Source organism: Artibeus jamaicensis, unplaced genomic scaffold (genome assembly GCF_021234435.1).
Source record: "Artibeus jamaicensis isolate MK-2021 breed Jamaican fruit bat unplaced genomic scaffold, CSHL_Jam_final contig_700, whole genome shotgun sequence".
Lineage (NCBI taxonomy): Eukaryota > Metazoa > Chordata > Mammalia > Chiroptera > Phyllostomidae > Artibeus > Artibeus jamaicensis.
In genome coordinates this window covers 6,250,546-6,268,024 of record NW_026521930.1, presented here as the reverse complement: position 1 = coordinate 6,268,024, position 17,479 = coordinate 6,250,546, and the positions used below count along the sequence as shown (strand labels likewise).

The following is a 17,479-nucleotide window of genomic DNA, read 5'->3' as shown; positions in this document are numbered from 1 at the left end:
TCAGAGCTGTGAGGTCACTTCCAGCTCTCTAGGACACTCCAATTCTGAAACCCACTAGGCTTAGCTGTACCCAGGAAGAGCCTACTGGAACCGTAGGACAGCAGCATGGGGGTACCCAGGGTAATAAGATGGACCATCCCTCTCCTGCCTTCAGTGTTTCTTCTAGATTGTACTACTATGAAACTGTACCGAAGTCCATGCTGTTTCTTCTGTGGGTACAGAACAGCAGCTCCAAGCTAGGAGGGCATCTTGCTAAAGAAAAGGGCTGGGCCCTAAATATACCAGCTACCAGAGCTGCTGATTCATCCTCTGGGGGAACCTCCTCTCCTACCAGGAGCAGGCAGACCACACACCCTGGGGCCTCATCCTTTTGGAGAACTGCCAGGTGGAGCCATGCCCTGGGGCCACAAAACCCTATCCCTTTAGCACCCTGACCCCCAAAGCAGCGGGCCTACAAGCTGGCAACACAAAACTAGGAGCTGGGAGTTTAGCTGTAGACTCTGGCTGCTGGCTGCACCACCCCCTGCCCCCCCAACACACACACACATAGGCCCAGTACCAGCTGCTATGCCAGGCAGCTGGCCAAGAGCCCAGCTCACGCCACCCCTGCCTGCGGACTGTGGCTTTCTAGCCACCCCAGTCCCCCTCATTTCCACTAGTGCTTTGGGAAGGAGATCCAGATGCTGCAGGTGATACGTAGAGCGTTTCAGAGAGCCAGTAATAATGCAGGCAGTAGATCCCAAGCAAGGGTGGAGCAGGAGCTCAACCATTGTTTGTTGATGAACTGAGAGGCAGACCAAAAGCCAAGAGGTACCTTACCTGTCAAAACCAGCCCAGTGCTTCAATAGATCTGGCACACTCATGGCTCCCCCCCTCCCTCTCTAGTCCTTATCCCAACCCCCCTCATCAAATAACAAGGCAGGAGACAGTCCCAGGTACAATAGCAGGTTCTTTTCTGGTTTCTCAAAGCGCTGCACAGGGTGGGGGCAGATACAGAAGAGAATGTAAACATTAGATTCCACCCCCTGGAACTCAAAACAGACTCTTTCCCCAGAGAGGGACTGGAGTCTTAGAAGGGAATAAGGTGAAAAGTGGAAGTCCTGATGAGGCAAAGCAGGGGGAGCCTCAGAATAGAGGAAAGTGGGTGAATGAGAGCAGGAGGGTGGTGGGCGAGGAAATGGGGGACATTTCCTGTTCCAGTGCATGTCCCCTTAAATAAACTAAGAGTGCAAGAACATTGTGGAAGGAGACCCAAAGGACAGAAAATAGAGTGAACAGCCCTATTCTGGGCCAACCAGGTCCTTTGTACATAATTACAACAGAGATGTCCAGAAGTCAAGCAAGGAGGGCCCTGGCCTCTAGCCAGAAACTGGGGGAGGCAGGCAGTACTGAATAGAAAAAAAGAAACAAAAAAAAAAACACCAGCTCCACTTCATGGGTAATGGGAGCAACTAAGAGTGTAAGAATCTGAAAACTGCTAACTCCCACTGCCAAGAGTCACCTTGTAGTGACAAAAGGCCAATCAGGACAGCACCTGGGAAGGGACTTCAAAGGGAACTGGGGCAGGAGTGACAGACCCCAGCTAGGCCTAACTCGAGACTTGTTCAACAGCTGCCTAAGGGAAATGCAGCTGCCCCATGCACTCTGACTGTCCTGGTGGTGTAAGGATTGCAGTTGGCAAGGAGACGGGAATCAAGCCACTTTCCTCAGAAAGAGGGATAGCCTGCTCAAAGGCCTGCTCTTGGCCAAGGGAAAAAGAGGGGGGCCATAAAGTCCAGCCCCAGGGCAAAGGTCAGAAATAAGCATCCTGCCGGGCCTCAGACGCTGAGGACCTATCCCCACCATCCTGGGGGGGTGGAGGCCCATCTGCCTTTCGACGTAGTGAAAGCTTCCTGCCTTGGGCTTTCTTCTCCTGCTTCTGTTGCTCCTTCTCCTGCTTCTGCCGTTCCTTCTCTTGCTCTTTTTCCCACTTCTGCCGCTCCTTCTCCCGTTTCTCCCTCTCTTTCTCCTGTTTCTGTCGCTCCTTCTCACGTTCCTTTTCCTGTTTCTGCCGTTCCTTCTCCTGCCTCCGGGTCTCCTTGCCGGGACCCAGTGGGGTGCTGTTACCAGTAGGCGAAGGAAGAGATGGGTGCAGTCCCTCAGCAGTGACCACAGGCCCTGGGACAGGCCCAGCACTGACCTTGTGGGAAGGTGGGGGTGGAGATGGGGCCCCTCCAGCAGCCAGAGAGCCTCGGGTCTTGAGGCCAGTGAGGCTAAGGAGGCTAGAGGAGGGGCCAAGAGGTGGCTGCTGCCTCCGGCGCTCCTCATGGATGGCCCGGGAGCCATGTAATCTCCGGGAAGGCCGATATTGTAGCTCCCCCCGGGTTTCCCGCCACTTCTTGAGCTGGGCTGTGTTTTCTCGCTCGATCAGTGCTTCCGTCACTGGGAGGTTAGTCACCTAGATGGAGAAGAAATGGGTACCAGAATGCAGATGAGGTGAGGGTGGCTGGAAATAAGTGTGGAGGCCAGGGCCTACCTCATGCACCAGGAAGTCCTCCTGCATGCACTGCTGGGGCAGGTTGCGCAGTTGCTCCATGGTTTCATACATGCCCTGGCAGGAGCGCAGCTTCTCCACTGAGCCCAGTGTGTGCCGAAGCAACACCAGGGCCACCCGGAAAATGATCTTTACGCCTGCATTATCAGAGAAAAGACAGCACCGGTGACCATGCCTGGGATCTCTGCCTGTCCCATTTAGGACGGACTCACAACTCCCATCCCTGTCTACTGACATCTTTACAGATGAGAAAACTTAAGGCCCCAAGAAGGGAAATGAGCTGCCATGGGTCTCAGGTTCCTGGAAGGGAGAACAGGCTCTGGGTTGGTGGCAGAACCAAGACCAGGTCTCAGTTTCCAACCCCCAGACCCAACAAGCACCTTCTATCAACAGACCACCACCTGGCAGGCACCATGAAAACCCCAGCCCTCTCATGGCCTGAATGGCTACAGATATACCTTCACAGAAGAACATATCCCAGACACGCAGCACAGAAGCCCAGGGCAGGGTGCGGGCAAAGATGCACATAAACCATTCTGTCATGTAGAGCACGGGGTCAATGCGCTGCCGCCGCAGGTGCCGGTGTGCCAGTGGGGAGGCCCGGCGCAACAGTGCAAAGAAGATTTCTCCATCCAGCTGAATGGCCTCCTAGAAGTGAGGTGAGCCATGAGAAAAGGCCTGCTGTGGCCCCTTGATGTAGAACTAGATCAAGCAGGGGATCCTCACCTTAGTAGGAGAGGACCTGAGCAGAAAAACAAAAGGACAGAGGGTGGGGCAGGACAAGGACCTCCCTGCAGCCTTAGGGAAAAGTCCAGCCCTATTATACCAAGCCTCCAGACACTCACCAGCCCTGCACTGTAGTAACCAGGGAGGTACTTGTCGCAGATCTGCACCAGGCACCAAAAGGCTTGCTGAGAAGGGTAAGAACAAAAAGGAAGGGATGGGGCTTGAGAAACAAAGCAGAAAGCTCCCCCATCGCCACTGTAGGCCAAGATCCTCCCATCTCCTCCCCAACCTGGACCAGAGTATGCTGACCTCAGCAGGCATGTGCATGAGCAGCACTGCAGCCACTGGGGCCTGGGCCTGGCAGTAGCCCTCGTCGGGCCGGTAGATAGTGTAGGCCTTAAGGATTCGATACAGGTCCTGTTGCCTGTGGGTATCGGGAAAGACCATGAAGGCAATCACAAGAGTTGGGAGCTCTCTGACGCAAACTAAACTTGCCCCACCACCCAGCCCCAGCCCAGCCCTCTCCTAAATCTAATTCTAGATTAACCTCAGAGCTTTACTACCAAACACCTCCATCCCCCTTCCTAGCCCTGCCTATCAAGCTCAAACCAAAGACTCAGAACACAGTCAAAGCACTCCAGGCTGCAGATTTCCACCCTTGCCTGCACACCCCACATGCTATCTACCATTCCCCAGCAGTCTGTACTTGCTCTCCCTCCATCTGTCAGCATCCCGTAAACCTTCAAGGTCATCTTCTTGAGGAAGCTTTCAATATTCACAGTTTTAGTCTTCCTCCAGCATTGTCTGAGTGCTTTTAACACCCCACAGGAGGGGCTCTCCAGGGCAGGGCCTGCCTAATCTGTCTCTCAGATTTCACTGGTGCCCCCCGCCCTGGCATGTCCAATGGGCCCTGGTTCTTAGTGAAGACTTGGGAAGCCAGCTATACCTCAGGCCCTTCCCTTGTCTCTGCATCCAAACGAATAAAATCTCTGCCCTAGACCTGCTTGTCTTCCTTGAGGGTACCCCATTGCTATGTCTTGGAATTCCATCCACACAGCCCCACATCAAAGAACAGAAAGCCTTCCTTCATTGCCCATGGCTAATCACCAAGTCCTACCAACACTATAACCTAAATTTCATTAATTCTGTTCCTTCTCCACCTCCACAGCCACTTCACATTTCAGACCTTCATCACTTAACCAGGAAAAAGTAATGTTTCCCAGAACTCCATCACTGAAGTGTGATCTTCACTTGAGCTTTATCTGCATATCACCCCTACCTATTATTCTCCACTTTGCAATAACACCCATGAAATGGCAGGTTTGACATACTGCTTGTTTCACCTAATACCTGTCTGCTTCCGTGTCCTGTCATCTCCCTTGGTGCTATGTGTGAACTGTCTATGATCCTGGACAAGCAGAGCCTTTCCACTTGGGACTGAATCCCATGTCCTCTTGCCTACACATGCCCCCTTCAGCAACCTTCCCATCTCTCCTGCATCGTCAGTTTTCCTCCTTCTACTATATCATTCCTACTGGCATAGTAACATCCATTATTTCCTTTAGCTTAAAGCGAGTCTCTTGACCCTTTTCCCCACCAAATATTATTGTACTGTTTCTTTCTTTACCTATTCAGTGAAACACCTCCAGAATATAAACTCACTGTCTTCAATTTCTTTCCTCCCTTTGACCAGTCAGGCTTTAACCCCGTTTTCCCCACAACTGTTTTTATCAAAGTCACCAAAGACCTCCACACTGCTAAGTCCACAGTGCACAGAGGTCAACTTGCAACTTTACTTTACTTGGCCCATCAGCAAAATTCCATACAGCTGATCCTGAAACCCCTCTTCGCTTTGCTTACAGCAGGGGTGTCAAACTCATTTTCACCAGGGGCCACATCAGCCTGGCGGTTGCCTTCAAAAGGGCTGAAATAATTTTAGGACTGTATAAATGTCACTACTCCTTAACAAATAAGGAGTTGAAATTACATTCAACCCTTTGAAGGCAACCACAAGGCTGATGTGGGCCCTGGTGAAAATGAGCTTGACACCCCTGGCTAACAGGAATCACACACTCCTGGTTTTCCTTCTAACTCTCCGGCCTCTCTTTCTAGTCCCCTTTACTAGTTCATTCTCAGTAATTACTATTCTTAAAACCTTGGAGCTACAGGGCTCAATCTCTGTGCTTCCTTTCTTATATACACTTGCTGCCTTGTCAACTTCATCTAGTCCAAGAGTGGGATTTAGTCCCATCAAGAGGCTGACAGCTCTTCAATTTCCAGTTTAAACCCCTCCCCCAAATTCAGTTGTATATATTGTACACCTAATCCACTTAATATCTCCATCTGGACATCTACTAAGCATTTCAAACTACACATTTTTAAAACTGAGCTCCTGATATATTTCCCAAGCCTACTTTTCCCCCAGTTTTCCCTAACCATATCAGTATATAATAACTCCATTCTTCTAGTTTCCCAGGCCAAAACCCTTGGGAGTCATCCATAACTTCTCCCCTCTTTACATTCCACACCTAATCGACTGGCAAATCCTTTTGGCTCTACCATCAAAATATAACCGGAATCCAACCACTTCTCCCCATAGTTCCACTGCTACCATCCTCATCCATCAACCTCTCTCCTGGAACATGGAAAGTCTCCCAACTGGTCTCTCTGCCTCTGCCCTTGTTTCCTTACAGGTTACCCTCAGCACAGCAGTCAGGATGATCCTTTTAAAACACAAGTCAGATCTGGTCATTTATAACCCCAATCTCCATTCACATTCTCTATTCCCCTTTCTTGCTTTAAACCCCTCTTTAATACTTACCGTCATTTATTTCACATAAAACGTGCTTTCCTTCATCTTACTGCCTAGCCCCACTAAAATATAAGCCAAATCAGGGCAGGGGTTTTTGTCTCTGGTTCACTGCTGTCATCTGTGACTAGAAGAGTGCTTAGCAGATAGCACATGCTCATTAACTTTCTGAAAGGATGAACTTATTGATAAAAATATTCATCTGAGAACCACCTAAGATCATCTTGCATATTACTGGGGGGGGGGGGCAGTATGTACACATCTTGAGGAAGCCTGGGGTAAAGAACAAAAATTCAAGTGTCTTGGTCCTAAACTGCTTTTCGAACCTCAGCTCTATGCGACACTGCTGCCCGAACACAACTTACATAACCCCCTCAGACAGTTAAAACTTGTCCCTTGCTCTGTTCCTATCTGGTCTTCAAAACCCAGCTCATGAGCCCTTGATGTGCCTCCTTCTCTCATCCCCCACCACATACCTCCACCCTCCCATCAGAGTTTTCTTCCCAGAATACCTCCTTCAATATGGCTTGACACTCAATCCATGAAAGATCAGTCTTCTAGAAGTCCTGGAGAGCGTGAACTGCTTTCAACCCAGTCCTACATCCATCTGGGGCCTTCAATGAATGTTATCTAACTGACCCACATGGCCAGGCACCTTACCCATGCCCCCCTCGAGCAGCAAACATCTCATGGAAAGGGAACTGGCGGTGTAGGTCCTTCTCAATCACATCCAGCCACTTGGGGTCCCCAGGAGCCCGTTCCAGCTCCTGCAGTGGGACAGCAGAAATTACCTCAGGATCTGGGGGTGCTGATGATATCCTTTACCCAGTGTCACATGTCCCCACACTCTGGACGCACCTCAAACTTGCCCGGGTTCTGCTCCAGGAGTTCCTTGCTATTGGACAGATACTGCCAGGCCTTGGCTCTGAGGGAGGAGGGGATCCCCTTCCGGCAACGCAGCTTCACCTAAGGCAGAGTGGCACGCAGGGGGACAGCTTCAGGACCTAGCCCAGCCTCCAAGTTTTCCCCAGCTATTCTCAAGTTCCTTGAGACACCCCTCCTACATCCATATGCTTGACACCACTAGACCTGGCCTGGCCTTCTATCTTTAAAGCTAATCCTCCCCCTGGCACAAATATCAGCTCTCCTCAATGTGGTCCAGAGAGCAGATACTATCATGTTGGGGGGGGGGGGCTTCCCCAGAGTACAAGGGCCCATCCTACCCGAGCCCCACCCCCCTTGTCCATTGCCCTGCCCACTACTTAGCCTTCTCCAACCTTCTGGAAACGCCGTGACAGCCACTTATCCCAGTTACTGAACATCTCCAGCCATTTGAGCTCCCGCTGTCGAGCCACATCCACTGGAATACAGCTCTCTCTGCAGGATGGGGGGAGCATGGAAGGGGTCAGTAGCAGTAGTATAAAACCTGGATTGCTAGGGGAAAAGAGGCAAACTACCTCCCCCCAAGACTCTAATAAGAGACTGGACATAAAAGTATTCTGTGAGCTGCCAAACTACAGGACTTCTGGAGACTTGGCTACCCAAGTCCCTAGTTCACCAAACTGAAGACTTTTCCCCTTTGGAAGGGATCTCTGCACAGACATTGTGTTCTGACGTTGGATCTATATACAGAAGTGTGATTAAGTCTCACTCTGACATCTATAAGTTTGGGGAGAGAATATGGAGTGTTTAAAACCATACTTTGCATTAGACCTGGATCCAAGTTCTAGCTTTACCATTTATTCATTCATTGTGTCAACTTAGGCAAGTCACTTAATACCTCTAAGTCCCAATTTCCTCATTTGTAAGATGGAGAAAAAAACAGTATCTACCAGAGTTTATATGAGATAACATATAGCAGGGGCACAGTAAGTATTACCAATTATTATCCATAAAATAAAATATAGAACATATATACTTTTGTCTCTTCAGAAGCAAATGAATTTTCTCCTCCCTGACTCTTGAGATTCCTTGGGCTATCGGCAATTACCTTCACCTCTTCCTCCCTGAAATCATCCCAGATTCCTCAGCAAATAAAGCTTTCCTTACTCTGTTTGCCCACTGCTCTGTCAGAACTTCACATTCAAGATGCCCCATCAGTCTTGAAACAGTTACTTATAGGAGCCAGTACCAGGAGGTGAGTGGAATGGAAGAACTTGGGTTTCCAGAGAGACCTGAACTCAAATCCTAGTTATGTTCCTTAGAAGTTGGGGTGTCTTGGCAAGTGATAAACTGAGTCTCTTCCTCATCTGTAAAAAGGAATATCACCACCTACATCACAAAGTTATGAGAAGACTGTTGAGAAACTTATAAAGGACAGTTAAGTGTAAGGGCTCATTAAATGTGAGTTTCTTTTGTCCTAGAAGTTCCTTAAACAGAGAGAAACTCTCTCATTAATCTCTTAAAGTCAGTTCCAAACTCTACTAAAGGCCAGGATGAGTAAAAAAGCTTTCCTGCCCTCAAGAAGGTTACAAGTTACTAAGGGAAATGATTACATATGGTGTCTAACATGCAATGACAAAAATGCACAGAAGTACCTACTTAAGAGTAGGAAAAATGGGTATCAGGGAAGGCTTCCTGGAGGGAACATCTGGGGCAAGCCACGAAAAGACCAAGCAGAACTCGGCAGGAAAAGGAGGCATCCCTGACCTAAGTATAAATCAGTTCAACAGGACCACAGCACTAAGTGCATGGTGAGGAGGAGTGGGAGAAAAGACCAGAGAGGTTAGCAGAGCCAGATGATAAGAAGCCTATGGGTAGGCTAAAGCACTTGGACCTTATACTTTGGCCAGTGAGGAGCCCCTAAAAGTTTTTAAGGTATATGGGGCCCTGTCAGTCTCACCTCAGTAGATTCTTCCAGCATGGAAGATGGATTTTAGAGGGACAATACAACAAAGCAGAGAAATAGCACCCAGCACAGCACCTGGCACACAAGCAGGGCTCACTAAATCCAATTCAATCCAAGTTCCTAGGGCAACATGGTATTCAGGAGAGAAACACTAGTCCCACAAATCCGTATTATATGAGTGAGGCAATCCACTCTACTGCTTCTTCATCAGTAAACTGGGTACAACACATTCAGGGAAAACATCAGGGTCATATTTCAGTTTCCTTTCCCTCATAGGACCATGAATGTTGGTGCTCAAAGGTTTTCCGATTATTTTGTTGGATTACAAATCCTGCCTAGAATATGGCCTAGAATACAGGGCTTCTCCCAACACCAGGCAGGTCCCCCACCAACCCCAACAGGCCCGGCCATAACTAAATGCTACTCATTCTTCATGATTCAGATCAGCATCTGCTGCATTCCCAGACTGGACAAAAGATCGCTTCCCTAGGTGCTTACAAAATCCTGTGATGATCTCTAAGTTAAACCTAACACACATTGAAACCAAGTATTTAAGTATGTTTCTTCCTCCAGATGATGACCATCTTGAGATGAGTATTTTAGCCTTAACATCCTGCACAGGGCCTGTCATCTGGCTGCTCAGGTGATGCTGAACTAACCAGCAGCTTACAGGGGCACAGAGATGATGGGCAAGATCAAACAGAGAGAGAAGGAAGAAGTCAAAGGTGCTCCCGCCCCCACCTCAGGAGTGACTCAGGCCCCTGGAGGGAACTAGGAAAGAGTAAACTGGGTTGGGGAGATGAGGAAATGGGGAAGACACCTTCCCCACCCCCTTTCCCTCACTGAAAACACAAGTCTGCCCTTCTCTGTTTCACAGAGGAGTCTGGCCTTCAGGGTCTCCCCTCCCTAAATCCAATTTCTCTCCCTCCCCACCCCATCAGACCTAGAGTTATGAGGAAAGTGAAGTGCCTGCTTCACTCCCCAGACTCTTTCCCACTATGGTACCAAAGATCTCTACCAGAATCCCTGCCCAGCCAACCCTCTACAATATCTGGCCCAAAGCTGGAGTTTCATATCAAACTGGGACAAGCTTAGATATCATCTCACTCAACCTTTCACTTCAAAGAGCAAACTGAGGCACAAAAATGAGGAAGATATCAGCTCAAGGACATACACTAAACCAAAGGCAAGGCTTAGGCTCAACCCCAGAACTTCTGACGCCTGCTCTAAAACTCACAAGCATAACAGCGTGCAGAAACTTCAGGGTACTCTAGAGCATGAGAGGAATCATCAAGTATCCCACACTCCCGGTAATCACCCCTGGATCCTTAGAGGCTGGGCTGCCAGTCAGGGCAAGATGCTTCCTTTTTTCCTTCCCCAAACCTCTGCTTCCCTGAAGCAGTCCCACTGGGTGCCCACTGGATACTCACAGGCTGCCCGAATACTGGCTGCCCCCAAGGAAGCCATACTTGTCCGTCTTCCGCAGGGCCAGCCCATTTACCTCCGAGTCTGAGCCCATGGAGCTCACATCATCCGGCAAGGACTCCAAGGTCCCAGACATGAGGCTTACGGAGTCCAAGCAGCTCACAGTGTCCGGGGCCTGCCCTCGAGGCCCAGAAATGCCAGGTCCTAGGCTGGACGTGGAGCCTAAGTCCTGAGAGTTTTCAGTAGGCTCTGAAGCAGGAGTCACCGTCACAACAGCTACCAGAGCCTCACTAGTTCCTGAAGGGCCTGTGCCAGACCCTGAGGGGTCCTCTTGAACCTGTCTTGTTGATGCTGATGATGCCACTGCAGCTCCATGTTCACTTGTCACCTCTCCTGCTGTCACTGCTGCAATTGCTGCAGTCATTCCTGAGGCCACTGTGGTTCCCGGCTTGGGGGCAAGCGGGGGTTTGGCGGTCAGAGCTCCAGGAGCCATTCTGGAAGGGGTCCTGGTGGAGGTCCCAGTGGAGGTCCCTGGTCCAGAAGCGGGTGAGGTTCTAGTCTCCTCGGTCTTAAGAGACTCTGCCCCTACAGCCAGAGCCATCGACGTCTCCTCTCTTATTACTGTCTTGGGCTCCAAGGGCTCCGGCCCGGGGGAGACGTGGGTTTCGGGTGAGGCCTCCAAAGTTAGCACAACCACAGTGCTGCCCGTGACCGTGGGGGCCGAGACCAGGGCCGACGTCTGGGTCGGCCCGGGTACCCAGGCGGGCCGTGCCTCCCCGGGGGCCACCAGGGTGACCGGGGCTGAGGTGGCCGTGGTCACTGGCGGCCCCGGGGCAACCACCACGACGGGCCCGGCCCGGGAGCCGCGGGGCGGCGGCGAGGGGGCCTGGGGGGCGCCATGACGGCGCGGCGGGGCCACAAGCGGCGCCGGGCCCGTCTCCATGGCTGCCGGCCGGCCCTCACATCCCCCCCACCCCAGCCGGGACGGCCACAGAAGGCACCGCCCCTCAGGCAGCTCCGCACCGCCAGCCGAGGTAGGGGAGGTGAAGGGCGCGGCCGGGGCGGGGGCGGCGCACAGGCTGCCACTGGACACGCGGAAGCGGCGCAGGGATCCGGGGAGGCCTGGCGCCCGGGTCTCGCTCGCGCCTTCTCACCCCTAGAGCTCTGTCGCCGCCGCCCCCTCCCTTCTGCTTCGCGCAAGCAGTCAACCTCGCGCCTGCGCACACGCCCGGATGCCGGCTAAGCAGCCAGCTTTTCACGCCTGCGCGCGGGCCATCCCGTCCGCGCTTCTTTTTACTCCCGCCTCCTTATAGGATTTGGACGAATAATAGGAGAGAGGGAACTGGGTTTCTGCGAATCGTTGGAAGGGTGGGTGAGGTTGGAGGTGGGAAAAGGTAATGGAAGGGAAGTACGAGACCAATGAGAGGGCGATTAAAGGCCGGAGGAGGCGGGATGAAGAAAATAACTAACAGAAAAGCAGAAAGCTGAACCTCCTAGCCAGTAACAATGGTGGAAGATTGAATGACCGCAGCAGGAGGCGGGTACTATGAAAGAACAAGGGGGCCTAGCTAATAGGAACGGTAAAAAGGCAGCCAATGAAAAAAGGAACAGGCGGAGGTCAAATTGACAGACAGTGACGTCTTTTTAGGCAGTGACAGACAGTATCCTCAGTCAATGGGAAGAGCTTGGAAATTCTTCAGTTCTCCCAAGAAGGTCAGAAGGAATGACAGCTGGGAAGGGGGGAGAGGGACGGGCTAAATTTGCGATTAATATGCCTTGTCAGCCAATAAGCGCCTTCTCTCACTTTAGCAACAGAGGGGTAAAATAAATCACTGTCTCAGCCAATGGCAGAACCCAAAGGGTGCTGCCAGCAGGCGGTGCCAGCTCAGGGATATCTGTGACAACCGGAGACAAGCGCAAGAGGCGGGTGACAGCTGGGGACATCGCGAAGAGACGGGAGCCGGGAACAGTAGTGAAGCCCTTAGCCAATAAGAGTGCCGTTCTGCCCTCCCTAAGTCCTTTCTGGGTCCCCATTCTCCATCCAGCTGCCGATCCCCGCCCCCCACTCTTGTGGTATGTAAGACCCTGAGCTCTAAAGTAGAGCAAGTGCCCTGATCCGGGACTCTCCACCTCCACTGTCTCTGATTCCCTTCCAGCCTCTCAACCAATCCCAACACTTCAAGCCCCGACCACTATAACCAGAGCTCCCACATGATCTAAATGACCCATCTCGTTGAATTTGCCATTTCCTGTAGGATTTCCAAGCCCCAAACCCCTCTATGTGAACTCCTCCCCAGACTCCGGGCTCCAGTTACTCATACCTCATCCTTTGAGTGTGTCCCATTTAGTGGGGATCCCAGACCCCAAACCATGAATTCCCAAAACCTTGAAATCCCATATCTGTGTTCTCACTGTTTCAGGGACCCAAGACCCTTCTATCAACTCCTAGCTCCTCATTGCCACACTTCTCTGTGCTCCTTATTTTCTGCTAAGAAACTGGACCGCAATCTTATGAGCTCCCAGCCTAATCCTAGACCACAAACACAAAGTCCTGACTTTCTGAGCTCCTTCTCTGTCTGGCGCCTATTACCCTGAGCCCCACAGGTAGAGGATGCCAATTTCCATAAAGAGTCCACCATCTTGAAATTTCAGTCAGGCCTAACTCGCCAGTTCCTCCTTGGTTTCTAAGTTCTCTGAAGCTCCTCAGACTCAGATCTTGTGAACTCCCATTCAGTGTCTGAGATATACCACTCCTGAGCTCCTTCTCAACTTCCCAACTTTCCAGGTGATCCGAGCTTTCTGAACACTTCTCCCATTTCTGTCTTTGGAGTTCTCCTCTTCTCCCAGAACCCAGTAATAAGTGGGCTCTTCCCTGGGCCCGGACCCCCATGGTAACCTTATAAGGTGAGGCAGCTGTCAAACGAGACAGGGAGGGGCCAGTTCAGGAGGCCAAGGACAGCTGCTAAGTTTAGGGTGGTTCCTTCGCTCTTCTTAGAGACAACAGGTGGCTGAGCCCCAGTGCCCAGAAAAGAAAATGTCTTAGAGGCATTGGCATGAGGCTGGAGGAGAGGAAGGGGAGGAGGCACCTTGCTCAGGACATCAGGTCCTAGAGAGAGCAAGAGGAGGTATCATTGCCAACCTTTGGGCCTCTTGGAGTTTCCTCAGCCACTATTGCCCCTGACCTCTACTGTATGGAGGGGACTGGGGCGCTGAGGCCTAGAGGGGTAGGAGAGAGTACCTCAGAGTCACACAGTCAGCCAAGCTGGTTCTTTCCCAGAATGGAGAGAGAAGCCTCTGACCATTTCAGTCAACCAAGAGGAGGTGACTGACTAGTTTCCTTCTTGGTATCTCTGACTCCCTTCCTCTGAGTTCTAACTTTCACACCAGTATCCAAAGAAATGGTTATAGATTGTCACACTAGACCATGTTCTTCTCCTGTTTCAAACCTGTCCAAGGCTCCCAAGGTCTCAGCTCTCAGCCTGGCATGAAAGCTCTCCAGTGTGAAAGAAGTTACGATCCTCTGCTCAAACCCCATCACAATTCTGGCAACCTGAACATGTCTGATCCTTCACTGCTCCAGGCCTTTGCTCATCCATGCCCTCTGCTTAGCACACCTGCCCCTCCACATTCACCTGACTCAGTTCTGTTGGTCTTCATAAAGTCACTCCCGTGCTGTAGACAGGGCTGCTGTGCCCTCTACTTTTATGTCACTTTATTTATCCTGTCTCCATGACTGAACTGTAAGATTACCAAGCCAGGGCCTAAGTAATAATTAGGATTCTATTTCACTAAACTATTTCCAAATAGTGTTCACATCAACAAGTTCTGTAAGATGAGACTTACATCTCATTTTATAGAAAGGGAAACTAAAGCGCAGGGAGTTGAATCTCGAAGCCCAAGATGACAGAGTAGGCTCTCTGCCCTAAGCTGTGTAGCCTCTTCATACCTAGTGATTGCATGCTCTGCATCTTTCCTCATAAAATCCTCCCTCTCTTAGAAAGTAATAAAGATGACTTCCCTGATCTTTCCATCTTTCAGTTTCCCCAGACAGCTCTCTCCCACCTTTAAACTCTGCCACTACCCCCACACATGCCCACACGTGACTGTGAAATCCAAATGGGAGGAAGGTTTGCCAGAGTGTGCCCATAAGGCATAGCACAGCACCCAACACACTATAGATGCTCAATAAATTTACTGGGTTTCCCACCCCCCTCAGGGTTGCAGGGGCCTAGTTCATCTCTCTCTGAGCACTGTGCCCTGGCTCGGGCCCTCTCTGAACTCTCAAATATTTCAGTCCCATTTTGAGACAAAGTACATCACTTCCTGCTCAGATCCTAGTGAGACGTGCATCCCAAGACTCACTCCCTCCTCCCTCTCTCCCTGGACTCCAGCTGCTGCAGGCCCTCCAAGAAAGGAAAGGTCCTGAGCCAGGCTATTTTGGTATCTGGGGTGGGCACCCACAGGGCTAAGGTTACCTTGGTATGTTAAGGGCTCCCTAGGGCAGGGCTATATAACCCCAGAGGGACTACTGCAGGCTGACTGTCTGCCGCTTTCCAGCTTTCCCCCAGGAGACTGAAGACATGGTGAGAATCCCTCAACCCCTTCCCGGATCCCTCAGACCTCAGGGCAGCCTTAACCTTTGAAAGAAGGTAGCTGGTTCCCCGTCCATCAAGATGAAAACAGATGAATCCTCTCTTTGTGGGTGTCACTAATAGGGAGCATATAGAATGTTGGCCTAACGGACCCAACCAAGGATAATCCACTCACAGGAGCCCAGTCCCTCTCAAAGCACGCTCCATGCCTTCCTGCACTCCGTCTTCCTAAAATCCTCTGGGACCAAGCAGGCAAGAATTCCCACTCCTGTTTTATAAATGAGGTAGTAGTTTCATCGAGAATGAGTGAGTGAATCGGGGTCATACAGGACGTCTGGAACTCAGAGGAGGTAGGCTCAGGGCGCTGAGAGGAGGAACCTTCCACTTGTTGGGTGGGGTGGAGGGGTGGGACTCTAGGACTACAGGTAGGAATTTGAGGGTGCAACCCAAGCAAACACCCTCAGCAAAGAAGTCATAAAGAGAGAGAAGCCTAAAGCCAAGTTGCTTCACAAGAATCCTAAAGATTTAAAGAACCCTAAATCTAATCCATTGCCTCCAGAGAATAGTAGGATCCGGCCCATGAGTCCCTTTGCTCTCCCCAGGCACCCAAGAAGGCCAAGAGAAGGGCAGCAGAGGGCGGAAGCTCCAATGTCTTCTCAATGTTTGACCAGACTCAGATCCAGGAGTTCAAGGAGGTGAGTGAAAGGAAAGGGGAGACCGAACGCGGACCAAAGGCACCGCCCCAGTTCCCTTCCCCCCATACCCATGCCCCTGCATGTGCACCTGTTTTAGTGGGGAGAAAAGGGTTTAGAATTCCTTGCTCCCTCCCTTCTTGGCATGTAAGAGGACAACTGGCTGGGGACCAGAATCAGATCTGCCTGGAGTAAGGATGCTAAAGCCTGGCCATGGGGGGCCTAACTCCTCCCTGCCCCTGACCTCCACAGGCCTTCACAGTAATTGACCAGAACCGTGATGGCATTATTGACAAGGAAGACCTGCGGGACACCTTTGCAGCCATGGGTATGTCCAGCACCCCCCCAACCCCACCCATAAATATCCAAGGCTGTAGAGTCCAGGGAATTCAGCAGCTTTGGGAGCCAGCCCTGCTGGCTCCACTCTGGGCCTCAGTCTACCCACATGAAAAATGGGTGTGATTATCTAAATTTATGAGGAGCATTACTCTCTGGACCCAAGATCCCCCTCCAGCCGATCCTTCCCGCACCCCACTCCAGGGCGCCTCAATGTGAAGAATGAGGAGTTGGATGCCATGATGAAGGAAGCCAGCGGTCCCATCAACTTCACTGTCTTCCTGACCATGTTTGGGGAGAAGCTCAAAGGTAAATGAAGTGTCCTGGGTCCAAGCTCCCAGCTGCCTCTTCCCAGACCTTTTAGGGACAGACCTTTCAGGGATCCTTCAGCTTCATGTGCCCTCTGACCCCAGGTGCTGACCCTGAGGACGTGATCACTGGAGCCTTTAAAGTCCTGGACCCTGAGGGGAAGGGAACTATCAAGAAGCAGTTGTAAGTGACCCCTTCCAGCTGCTTACCCTAAAGAAGTCTCCCTAAATTCCTACCAAGGGTTAAGCACTGCCAGGGATAATGGAGAAATGAGGACTGTGGATTAGGATTAAATTTTCACAGCACCTATGGGTAGAAGCACAAAAACCAGAAGCCTTTTGTGATTGTGTTTGGAAGATCACTGGAAAGATCTAGAAAGACCCTGTTATTTTTAAGACTTTACTTATTTTTAGACAGTGGGGAAGGGAGGGCGAAAGAAAGGAAAACATTCAGTGTGTGGGTGCCTCTGGGGAGTGCCCCCTCTGGCCTGCAACCCACGCATGTGCCCTGACTGGGAATCGCACCCCCCGACCCTTTGGTTCACATGCCACAGGCCAGCGCTCAATCCACTGAGCCACACCAACCAGGGCAGACCCGGTTTTCAAGGCAAAACTGGAACTAGCAGCAAGAATGAGGTGGGGGTAAAAAGAATTTACTCGGCCTAACCTCAGCTCCTCCCATGTCACCTCTCTCCAGCTTGGAGGAGCTACTTACCACCCAGTGTGACCGCTTCTCCCAGGAAGAAGTGAGTGGGGGAGGGGCCAGGTGAAGGGGAGGATGGGGGAGGGGAGCCTAAGGAGCCGTTAGGAGACCCAGTCTTGCAATCTTTCCCCAGATTAAGAACATGTGGGCAGCCTTCCCTCCTGACGTGGGGGGCAACGTAGACTACAAGAATATCTGCTACGTCATCACACATGGTGATGCCAAGGACCAGGAGTAGAGGACCATTTTAAGGCCTCTGCTAGCCATCGCCTTCCTGCCAGCCTGACCCCCACCCCTAGTCGTAATAAAATCGAACTGGTCTTTGTTTCTTATCCGTAGCGCCATCAGTGTGCAATTCTGAGGGACTCGGGGGGAGGGTGGGCTGAAACACTGCTGGTACAAAGCAAGTGCCCAACAAATGAATGGAGCCCTGAATGGAAGGCCGGAATGAAAACTGCACCAGCAATGTCCGCCGCTTATTCCCACTGGGAAAGAGAAGACGCTTGG

General features: G+C 51.3%; 2 protein-coding genes across 3 annotated transcripts; one reads left to right on the top strand and one right to left on the bottom strand.

Annotated features, from left to right (window-relative positions):
• Positions 1-931: 931 nt before the first annotated feature.
• TBC1D10B (TBC1 domain family member 10B) lies at positions 932-11,588 on the bottom strand. Its single transcript, XM_037158374.2, has 9 exons — positions 10,347-11,588; positions 7,346-7,445; positions 6,927-7,034; positions 6,729-6,835; positions 3,569-3,683; positions 3,379-3,444; positions 2,992-3,181; positions 2,516-2,670; positions 932-2,437 (listed from the first exon to the last, which is right to left on the bottom strand). Exons 1-9 carry the CDS (start codon positions 11,282-11,284, stop codon positions 1,793-1,795), a joined length of 2,424 nt encoding a protein of 807 aa, XP_037014269.2. The 5' UTR covers positions 11,285-11,588; the 3' UTR covers positions 932-1,792.
• Positions 11,589-11,960: 372 nt separating this feature from the next.
• Positions 11,961-17,304, top strand: MYL11 (myosin light chain 11). 2 transcript variants are annotated; one of them, XM_037158400.2, is made up of 7 exons: positions 11,961-12,054; positions 15,536-15,628; positions 15,878-15,953; positions 16,166-16,270; positions 16,375-16,453; positions 16,967-17,015; positions 17,106-17,304. In XM_037158400.2, exons 1-7 carry the CDS (start codon positions 12,016-12,018, stop codon positions 17,208-17,210), a joined length of 546 nt encoding a protein of 181 aa, XP_037014295.1. In that variant the 5' UTR covers positions 11,961-12,015; the 3' UTR covers positions 17,211-17,304. The 2 variants fall into 2 exon arrangements, with proteins under 2 accessions (XP_037014295.1, XP_037014303.1); XM_037158408.2 differs by lacking the exon at positions 11,961-12,054 and adding an exon at positions 14,840-14,924.
• Positions 17,305-17,479: the final 175 nt, after the last annotated feature.

Excerpts from the sequence above, each read along its gene's own strand:
- TBC1D10B (XM_037158374.2), bottom strand. The coding sequence starts at position 11,284 with ATGGAGACGGGCCCGGCGCCGCTTGTGGCCCCGCCGCGCCGTCATGGC. Across the intron at positions 7,035-7,345 it reads TGTCACGGCGTTTCCAGAAG|GTGAAGCTGCGTTGCCGGAA; the intron begins GTTGGAGAAGGC and ends ACTCTGCCTTAG. Across the intron at positions 2,438-2,515 it reads AGGACTTCCTGGTGCATGAG|GTGACTAACCTCCCAGTGAC; the intron begins GTAGGCCCTGGC and ends TTCTCCATCTAG.
- MYL11 (XM_037158400.2), top strand. The coding sequence starts at position 12,016 with ATGGGAAGAGCTTGGAAATTCTTCAGTTCTCCCAAGAAG. Across the intron at positions 15,954-16,165 it reads GGACACCTTTGCAGCCATGG|GGCGCCTCAATGTGAAGAAT; the intron begins GTATGTCCAGCA and ends ACCCCACTCCAG. Across the intron at positions 16,454-16,966 it reads GGAACTATCAAGAAGCAGTT|CTTGGAGGAGCTACTTACCA; the intron begins GTAAGTGACCCC and ends ACCTCTCTCCAG.